General features: G+C 27.2%; 1 protein-coding gene across 1 annotated transcript; it reads right to left on the bottom strand.

The window, feature by feature from the left end:
* Positions 1–1,352: 1,352 nt before the first annotated feature.
* LOC140676278 (uncharacterized) lies at positions 1,353–3,231 on the bottom strand. The gene is made up of 7 exons (XM_072911169.1): positions 3,157–3,231; positions 2,749–2,872; positions 2,508–2,568; positions 2,141–2,240; positions 1,930–2,031; positions 1,531–1,689; positions 1,353–1,409 (listed from the first exon to the last, which is right to left on the bottom strand). The coding sequence occupies exons 1-7, from the start codon at positions 3,229–3,231 to the stop codon at positions 1,353–1,355; spliced, it is 678 nt and encodes a 225-aa protein (XP_072767270.1).
* Positions 3,232–11,803: the final 8,572 nt, after the last annotated feature.

The following is an 11,803-nucleotide window of genomic DNA, read 5'->3' as shown; positions in this document are numbered from 1 at the left end:
CTTATGTTTCGATGCACTGTGCACCGTTACCGTTACAGTTATCGAAAAAAGTAACGATGTTACAAGTAATGCGTTACTTGTAACATCGTTACTTTTTTCGATAACTGTAACGATAACGGTGCACAGTGCATCGAAACATAAGAAGATGCGGACATAGTATATATTGCTCAATGGAAATTATATTACAATAACTAAAATTAAATGATTACTTAAAGGATGTTGCGCCAGCTCTCAGACATCCTGTATATATCTATATACATTTGTCTGCGTTTTTTATTTCTTCGTTTCTTGCAATTGATTTCACGAGTTAGTAATCATTAAAAATTTTAAATATTTTTTAATTTTTACATTATTTTCATTTATTGATAATTTAATTCTTTTTATAACCCAAATATATTAATTTGGTTAATTATTGTTATATTAATTTGATTTTCTAAGCAGTATGAGGATAAGAAATAAATTTTCATAACTTTTGCTTTGATTATGTAATTAAAACATCACTTAACGCTTGGTATAAAAATTTCAGTAAAAATATAGAAAAATGTTATTGTTAAAAGATAAAAAATGTTTAAACATATATTGTCATTAACAACATTATAAAAGAATTTTGCGAACTTGCAAATTTTAATTTTAATAAAACTTTGAACACATGTAAAGGAGTTCGTAAAAATAGATGAATTTAGAAATTCTAAGTTGCGGTGGAAAAACGTTGTAAGAAATAAAATCACTTCTCATACGTAGAGTGACTTTTTGTTTTTCTTCATGTATCTAGAAAATTATTGGAGACTAATAAATAATTTACACAAAAGTTTTATGGTAAAAATATTAGTGCGAGACCCTATTTACCATTGCTAGATCACGATCTTTTTCTTTTGTATGACATTATGAGGAACAGAGAATATAATAACAAATATAAAAAGAATACTACAATGATTCTTCAAAATAAAAAAAATGATAAACCTGAATAACATCGTATTTTTGTCTCTATATCAAATTATTCAAATAATTGTTATCAAATAAAATTCTTAAAATATATTTTATGATGCTTTGTGTAAAAAACCAAAAAGAATGTTGACTAATAATTAGAAATAAACCAATAAAAGAAAATGTATATATATATTAAGTAATACTCGCTTAACTATTGTTCACCGGATCTCGACCATTACTAAAATGGTAGGTCATGTAAATATAAATGAAATAATAACAGTTTCAGTCGGATAATTTTATCTATATATGTATTTTTTATATTTGTTACATTTGTACTTTTGTTTCTGATCTTCTTTCCCATATAGTACATGGAATTGTTTAATAGATACAAAAGATATTACATATGTAAATTATCTTTTTTGATTCTAATCATCAATTATTGCTTTCATTGCTGTGAAATAAGATAACATCGTCGCTGTAAACTGTAAACAAACAATTCATAATTTTTTATTTTTATTTTCTGTTTATATTTATTTATTATTATGTCTATATTTATTACTTACATTATTATATTTTATTACAAAAAGACATAAAATATGATACCTTAGTGAAATATTCAAAAGATAATGCTGGCATTAGACCTCTTATGCTAATTTCAAGCGGTATTTGACTTCTTTGAATCATGAAACATATATCTTTAATATTATATCGTGATTTTTCAAACCATGGTATATTATATATTTCCATTGCAACCTGCTCACTCTGGAATTATAAAAAAAGTATCATTATCAAATTATTATTAATTTAATAATCATAAACATCTATCTGTTGCTAAAACAATTATAGAAATGTCACAACACTTACTATCGAACACTTCATATCAAATACATTACATTCATATTATTCATATAATTTTGTATTAATTTACTAAATAAAAATAAATATAACTGGTTATTAATTTACTAAATAAAAAGAGAAAAAACTTTAATTTTTATAAATTACATTTTCCTTTAAATCGTCAGCTGCCCAAGCAATAAGGAACAATCTTGAAGATCCGCTGAGTGTTATAAAAATAAATTGAGATACTTCCCATGACGATTGTTTCTATATTTAATATTAAAATAAGTTTAGAATAAATATTATATACATATTGCTAGAAGGCAAAAATGATTATAATAAGAAATAATTAAGCATTAATAAATATATAACATACACGAATAATTGGAAAAACACCAAAAAGAATAATTGATCCCATCGCCATATTTGTTTTGAAAAGAATAGCTTGTATAGTATGTTTTGTTTCATTGAAAAATCTAATTACACAAATAAATTATAATTTCATTATTTATGTACTATACATATATTATTATGCTAAAATATTAATATTATTATGTTCAAATTTTATAAATTTATTATATTATTATATTTATAATATTAAAGATATATATATATATATATATATGCAAAAAGGATGTAAAAATTTACTACATTTTATGGATATACTTTTACCATTTTTTGAAAATTATTGAATCACTTACTTGATTATTTTTTGATGTTTTTTAATACATGAATTTATTTGCTTTTCATTTTCTGCATTTCGTATTTCTAAACATAGCATCTCTAATCTTGCAGATAAATAGAATAAAAGCATGACAAATATAAAATTTACAATATAATGACATCCAGCTATCACGATAACGTACACATTTGTAGCATAGAGAATACATATCACAATCGATGATTCAGTAGAAAATGGGTACCATAATTCAAGAGGAAACTTGATTGGAAAAAATATAGGACCGCAGCTAAAGATGATAATACCTATCCAATTGGATATTGAATCAAATACGAAAAAGTAGAAATAACGATCCATATATTTTTGCAGAACGATTCTTTCATTGTCGTTGGAAGTGCGAAAAAAATCTTCGATTTCTTTCAGAAGTTTCTAAATTTAATTAATATATTTATTAAAAAATTAAAAATATCTTCTACTATGTAAATGGTAAAGCTAAGCAACATAATATTTTGTTTAAATAATTTTAATAATAATAAGGGTACAAGAAGTTTATGAAATTTGTTAATAGTACATAAAAAAACTTTATTTACTCATTTAAATCTTAGTTATCAAACATAAAGTTACATTCAGTAATGGGCAAGTAAGTATACCATTATACAAAAAATATTTTGACGACATATACAAGAATAACAGTTAATGTACTGAGAACTCACCTGTAAGTGTGAGTGCTTTAATTTGAATAGAATAAGATTGAGCATCATCTCCATCCCAACGCAAAATTGTGACATAGTCCTCATTATCATCGTTACATTGTCTGAATATTTATAAACAGCAAATAACAATAACATTTCTATGACAACTATGTTCAAGAATGCAAAACCCCAATTAATTTCTCGCAAAATAAAAGTAAGCTTTCCCTTCTTAGGATCATTCGGCCACGTATTCGTTATAATACCACCTATTTGCATAAAACGGTAAATTTGATGTATGATATTCCTATGTAACTGTATCATTATTCGAAGACTTCAAAATCCAAGAATCAAGAAACTCGTTTCATGCGCTTTCTGACATAAACTGTATGTGATGTGAAATTGTACAAACATAGTTAAATCTAAATTGATGGTGTAAATTGATAACTCATTTATTTACAAGACAATATTTTATCGTAAAGATGTTTAATGTTGAACAGTGGTAATTAATAAATTATTCTAACAAACATAATTTTGTCTCATTTCTTTAAATGTAAAAATGAATATTGACTGCTAACGACATGAAGGAGACATTATCTGAGGATCAAGTAGAAAATTGAATACTTGACAAAAAAGTTTCTGTAACAGAGACCGGAAGTCGTGCACGACATACATCCATAGACATACATTCATACACACGCACATGTATATCTGTATGGGAACACAAAAAGACGAAACCGAAAACAAATAGACAGCACAAACAAAGCAATCCGCGGCGGCTATGGCCTCGGATCTCTCGATCTCTGAACTCATGTTTGTAAACGCCACGTGGGTGATAAGCGCGAGAACGTAAAGAGAGGGTCGTGGTCTCTGCGGATCGACAATCGATACATTATCTGGGTTTTAGCCCCAATAATTAATAATAGAGAGAACGTGGACTTTTGTGAAGAATATTGAAAGTATAAAGGTGATATACCTGTATCGATTAAACTATTTTATATAAAACCACGGTGTGTCTGAATACCAGTAACACCAGTCTACACAATAGTTCCAATATATACAAAAATACTTCTTTAAAATGTTATTATTAGAAGATAAAAAATACTTACACATATGTTATTATGAAAACACGTACTTAAAACTTATTAATTGAAAGTGGGACTAATACAAATTGAAAATAGATAATAAAGGGTATATATAAGAGAGATTCAGTACTTATTGACTCCAAACCCTCTTTGCTGTATTTTCACCATCTTAACGCAGGGGTACAGAATTGCCTTCTTTCGTACTCTTTAACTACACATACGCACGTTTTGAGTTCTAGGTGCGATGAAGAATACGTTCAATATATGCATATTCTGTTTAAAATTCTCTCACATGTTTTAATTTTTTACTATAAAATCTGAAATAGTGCTGAAGAAAATATTTTTTAAATTTAACAAAATAATTTATAACATTTGTAGGCAATTGTTTTATATCCAATTAAAATTGTTGATAATGTAAATAATAATATTATTGACAATTGTGTCGTAGATGTACGGAAATCTTATATAAGTATTTTTTAGAGTAATTAATGTATTATATTAAACATATAATAATAGCATATAAATGTTTCATATGCTAATAATTATAATTAGTATGAAATTTTGTATGTGTATGTGTGTGAAATTTATTATATAATATTATAAAATAAAGGAGAAAATATATACATGATTATATGTTATAATACACAGTGTGTGTCAAAAGTTTTGAAACGGCGAATTATCTTGGAAAATATTAATTTGTTGAAAAAATATTTTAGACAAAAGTTTAGGGCTTAAAAATATCTATTAACTAATTTCATGAGTTTTTCATAGGTAGCGGTTTTAAAGTCACATAAAGGTCACCTTCATTTTTTTAAACGCCCTCCCTATATTTTATTGCATATTTGTGTAGCTTATTTCGAGAGCTTTCGAAAGCATTATAATTATGTATTTTTTCGTAAAGTACTTTTCGAGTTATGGGACTTGAAACTTACAGTACCGCCTGCATTAGCATTATCCAAAGTGTACAACGCGGAAGTTGTCCGGTCGGATTTACACTTCTTTTGTGTGTGTGCGTGTGTGTAAATTTTGATGCAAACAAACACAAAATGAAGCATAAATCCGACCGTGCAATTTTCTCGTGGTATGCTTTGGATAACGCTAACGCTGGCAATTTAAAAATTTTTTTCAAATTTTAGTAGAAAAAAAAAATTTTTTAATGTTTTTTTTCTCTTACTAATACTTACAATTAGTAAAAGTTAACGTAGTGTTAGTATACTGGAAATTTTTTAACATTAATTGACTTTATTTTCCATTGTTTCTTATTGAAATTAAGAAACTTCATAATTTCTTGTACATTTTGCCTCATAAAAATATAGTGGCTATCATGAAAAAAATTTTATAGCTATTCGGCAATTTTTTGTCAAACTTAGTGCACTTTAAAGTATAAAAAAACGTGAAAAACTTATTTTTTGTTGTTGTTCCACACAATTGTTTTCTGGGTCAAAATAAAAAAAAGAAAAATCGAAAATTTTTACGTTATTTTCATCCATTTGTAACATGTTTACATATTTGTTAAAAAAATTTGAAAATTATACCATTTGTTGAAGCAAAGTTTCAAGTTTAAGAATCTTTTTAGTTCATTTCGGTACGATGATTTTTGACGGAGTTATGAGTGATCAAAGTCAAAGTGCTCATTTTTCATTTAATCGATGATAACTCAGTAAAAAAAATCGTGGACAAATGTTTAAAAAACAATTTTGTAGGGAAAGCTTTAAGCTTTTACATTAGAAAGCTTAAAATTTTCGCAGATTTTTTTTAGATACGTGACAGGCCCACAAAATGAGGAAAAAATTTTGCATTTTGTCCAGCTCGTAGTTTTCTACATGTAAAAATTACCAAACTCAGAGAAACATAAAAATAATGATGAGATTTCAAAAGTAGAGATTTCAACCTTTAAAACCCTTTTTTAAATTTAAATTTCGTTTATTTTTAAGGAAGTTACAGTTGGTTGAATTTTGACTATTTTTTAAGAAAATTCAAGTGTTTCTCTGAAGAACTTATACTGGCAACAAAAAGCCGAAATAAGAGTTGGTGGCTTCACATCTCCAGGAGTGGTCATACAGAAAGGAGTCAGGCAGGTTTGCATTCTTTCCCCTCTTCTGTTTAACCTATATGCGGACAGGATTTTTAAAGAAACCATTAGTGATCTGGATCTTGGCATAAAAGTAAATGGAGTACGAATTAACACCGTTAAATATGCAGATGACATGGTTATCGTGGCCGAAAACGCAGAGGATCTACAACTGCTCCTCAAGAAGATCTCTATAACTGATCGTGAGGCAGGATTGAACATCAATGCTGATAAAACAAAGATGATGATTTTTAGTCGCCAAATTCACGATATGGTGTCTCTCTACCTCGACAATAAACAGATTGAACGTTGCCTCTTTCAAATACCTTGGGTGCATGATCACGGAAGACTTGGACCCCGACTGCGAGGTCAAATACAGAATAGAATATGCCCGCGCGAACGATATTACATATACATATATACAAAGTGTCTGGTAATAATCGCTCCACCTCTCTAGGGCTGATAGAGCAAGTCAAACTGAATATAAAAGTCCTGTATCATTTTGCGATTTGTGCAACAATTATTAAAATATTAATTAAAAACGCTCAGCATATGCTGAGTGCTATATACAGCGTGCGCTCACACGCTGAGCGTTTTTAATTAATATTTTAATAATTATTGCGCAAATCGCAAAATGGTACAGGACTTTTATGTTCAGTTTGATCTGCTCTATCTACCCTTGAACTATGGGGCGGTCGCGACCGGACACTCTCTGTATGTGTGTGTGTGTGTGTGTGTGTGTGTGTGCGCGCGCGCGCGAAAATTATTTCTTCATTTCTTGCAATTGATTTCACGAGGTAGTAACCATTAAAAGTGTTAAATATTTTTTAATTCTTAAATAAAATTTTAAATTTAATAATTAAAAAAATATAATTTATAATAATTTTAATTTTTACATTACTTTTATTTTTTGATAATTTAATTTATTTTATAATCTAAATATATTTATTTGATTTTTCGAACATCATAAACGTAAAAAATAATTTTTTTTTTTATTTGCTTTCATTATGTAATTAAAACATCACTTAACGCTTGGTATGAAAATTTCAGTAAAGATATACAAAAATGTTATTATTAAAAGATAAAAAGTGTTTAAATATATATTCCCATTAACAACATTACAAAGGAATTTTGCGAACACGCAAATGCTGATTTTAATAAAACTTTAAACACATGTGAGGAGGCTATATATAAATAGATGAATTTAGAAATTTTAAGTTGCGGCAGAAAAACGTTTCTAAGAAATAAAACCACTTCTCATACGTAGAATGACTTTTTGTTTTTCTTCATGTATCTCGAAAATTATTGGAGCCTAATAAATAATTTATACAAAAGTTTTATGGTAAAAATATTAGTGCGGGACGCTTTTTACCGTTGCTAGTTCACGATCTTTTTCTTTTGAATGACATTATGCGAAACAGAGAATATAATGTAACAAATAAAATACTTTAATGATTTACTAAAATAAAAAAAAAGGTTAAACTTGAAACAAAAATAACATTGTATTTTTGTCTCTACATCAAATTATTTAAATAATTGCTATCAAATAGAACTTGCTCACATTATATTTTATGAGTCTTTGTGTAAAAAACCAAAAAGAATATTGACTAATAATTAGAAATAAACCAATAAAAAAAAATGTATATATAATAAGTAATACTCGTTTAACTATTGTTCACCGGATCTCGACCGTTACTAAAAAAATGGAAGGTCGTATAAATAAAAATGAAATAATAACAGTTTCAGTCGGATAATTTTATCTATATATGTATTTTTTATATTTGTTACATTTGTACTTTTGTTTCTGATCTCCTTTCCTATATAGCACATGGAATTGTTTAATAGATACAAAAGATATTACATATGTAAATTATCTTTTTTGATTCTAATCATCAATTATTGCTTTCATTGCTGTGAAATAAGATAACATCGTCGCTGTAAACTGTAAACAAACAATTCATAATTCTTTATTTTATTTTTATTTTCTGTTTATATTTATTTATTATTATGTCTATATTTATTACTTACATTATTATATTTTATTACAAAAAGACATAAAATATGATACCTTAGTGAAATATTCAAGAGATAATGCTGGCATTAGACCTCTTATGCTAATTTCAAGCGGTATTTGACTTCTTTGAATCATGAAACATATATCTTTAGTATTATATCGTGATTTTTTAAACCATGGTATATTATATATTTCCATTGCAACCTGCTCACTCTGGAATTATAAAAAAAGTATCATTATCAAATTATTATTAATTTAATAATCATAAACATCTATCTGTTGCTAAAACAATTATAGAAATGTCACAACACTTACTATCGAACACTTCATATCAAATACATTACATTCATATTATTCATATAATATATTTTGTATTAATTTACTAAATAAAAATAAATATAACTGGTTATTAATTTACTAAATAAACAGAGAAAAAACTTTAATTTTTATAAATTACATTTTCCTTTAAATCGTCAGCTGTCCAAGCAATAAGGGACAATCTTGAAGATCCGCTGAGTACCATAAAAATAAATTGAGATACTACCCATAACGATTGTTTCTATATTTAATATTAAAATAAGTTTAGAATAAATATTATATACATATTGCTAGAAGGCAAAAATGATTATAATAAGAAATAATTAAACATTAATAAAAATATAACATACACGAATAATTGGAAAAACACCAAAAAGAATAGCTGATTCCATCACCATATTTGTTTTGAAAAGAATAGCTTGTATAGTATGTTTTGTTTCATTGAAAAATCTAATTACACAAATAAATTACAATTTCATTATTTATGTACTATACATATATTATTATGCTAAAATATTAATATTATTATGTTCAAATTTTATAAATTTATTATATTATTATATTTATAATATTAAAGATATATATATATATATATATATATATATATATATGCAAAAAGGATATAAAAATTTACATTTTATGGATATACTTTTACCATTTTTTGAAAATTATTGAATCACTTACTTGATTATTTTTTGATGTTTTTCAATACATGAATTTATTTGCTTTTCATTTTCTGCATTTCGTATTTCTAAACATAGTATCTCTAATCTTGCAGATGAATAGAATAAAAGCATGACAAATATAAAATTTACAATATAATGACATCCAGTTATCATGATACCGTATACATGTGTAGCGTAGAGAATACATATCACAATCGATGATTCAGTAGAAAATGGGTACCATAATTCAATAGGATACTTCGTTGAAAGAAATATAGGACTGTAGCTAAAGGTGATAATACCTGTCCAATTGGATATTGCAATAAATACGAAAAAGCAGAAATAACGATCCATATATTTTTGCAGAACGATTCTTTCATTGTCGTTGGAAGTGCGAAAAAAATCTTCGATTTCTTTTAGAAGTTTCTAAATTTAATTAATATATTTATTAAAAAATTAAAAATATCTTCTACTATGTAAATAGTAAAGCTAAGCAACATAATATTTTGTTTAAATAATTTTAATAATAATAAGTGTACAAGAAATTTATGAAATTTGTTAATAGTACATAAAAAAACTTTATTTACTTATTTACTTTATAACTTTATTTATTTATTTTCAAATCTCAGTTATCAAACATAAAGTAACATTCAGTAATGGGCAAGTAAGTATACCACTATACAAAAAATATTTCGACGACATATACAAGAATAACAGTTAATGTACTGAGAACTCACCTGTAAGTGTGAGCGCTTTAATTTGGATAGGATAAGATTGAGTATCACCTCCATTCCAACGCAAAATTGTGATAGAACCTTCATTATCATCGTTGCATTGTCTGAATATTTATAAACAGTAAATAACAATAACATTTCTATGACAACTATGTTCAAGAATGCAAAACCCCAATTAATTTCTCGCAAAATAAAAGTAAGCTTTCCCTTCGTAGGATCATTCGGCCACGTATTCGTTATAATACCACCTATTTGTATAAAACGGTAAATTTGATGTATCATATTCCTAAGTAACTGTATCATTATTCGAAGACTTCAAAATCCAAGAATCAAGAAACTTGTTTGATGCTCTTTCTTACATAAACTGTATCTGACGTGAAATTGTAAAACGATGGTTAATTGTAAATTGATGATATAATTTGATAGCTCATTAGTAACAAGAGAATATTTTATCGTATGGATGTTTAATTGGAGTGATAATTAATAAATTATTTTAACAAACGTAATTTTGTCTCATTTCTTTAAATGTAAAAATGAATATTGACTGCTAACGACATGAAGTTGACATTATCTGAAGATCAAATAGAAAATTTAATACTTGGCAAAGAAGTTTCTATAACAGAGACCGGAAGTCGTGCACGACATACACACGTATCATCAGAAGACGAAACCGAAAACAAATAGACAGTACAATCAAAGCGATCCGCAGCGGCTATGGTCTCGGATCTCTCAATCTCTGAACTCATGTTTGTAAACGCCACGTGGGTAATAAGCGTGAGAACGTAAAGAGAGGGTTGTGGTCTCTGCGGATCGACAATCGACACATTATCTGGGTTTTAGCCCAAGTAATTAATAATAGATAGAACGCGGACTTTTGTGAAGAATATCGAAAGTATAAAGGTGTTATATTTATATTGATTATACTATTTTATACGAAATCACGATGTGTCTGAATATCAGTAACACTAGTCTACACAACAGTTTCAATATGTACAAAAATGCTTTTTTAAAATGTTATTATTAGAAGATAAAAGATGCTTACACATATGTTACCATAAAAAGTCTTAATTATATCTGATTAATTGTTACACGTGGTGAACCTGTGATGTAGCATGCAAGGTCGCCAGATTTAACGCCTCTCGACTTCTTTTCCTAGGTTGTAATGAAAAGTATGATTTATTCCGAACAAGTCGAATCCGAAGGGGATTTGGTCGCTCGCATCGTGGAGGCATCTGAAACCACCCGACACATATCTGAAATATTCCAAAGAACGCGGCAAGCATTGCTCCGTCGCTGTAACTTTTGTCGGAACGTTGGCGGTCGTAACTTTGAACATTTATTGTAAACATATCAAATTGACGGAATAAAATCATTGCATTGCAGGAGTTGTGACGATTCAATTGAACGCCCATCACGCCGTAATGAAACGTCGCCGACCCATGTTCCTATATTTAAAATGTTTGTATTCGTCCCTTTTTTCATCACACAAATTTATGGCACTTTTTCAGTTTTTTATCACTCTATATATATAATATATGCACAAGATGTAATCAAATAAAAGAATACCAATTTAAAATTGAATACAAAATGTAATTTTTAATAAAGAAATAGAATGTAATCAGACAATTTTTTGTTTTTATTTCTTGTTGCTAATTTATTTCATATTTTTATTTTTATTTTAAATGTCGCTTATATTCATTAAAGAAATTGAAAATATTTAGATTAGTTAATATCGATAACTCTCACTTATACATATATATGTACATATATGTATACACACACAC

Source organism: Anoplolepis gracilipes, chromosome 2 (assembly GCF_047496725.1).
Source record: "Anoplolepis gracilipes chromosome 2, ASM4749672v1, whole genome shotgun sequence".
Taxonomy (NCBI): domain Eukaryota; kingdom Metazoa; phylum Arthropoda; class Insecta; order Hymenoptera; family Formicidae; genus Anoplolepis; species Anoplolepis gracilipes.
Note: the sequence above shows the minus strand (reverse complement) of the source record. Positions and strands in the feature narration are given on the sequence as shown.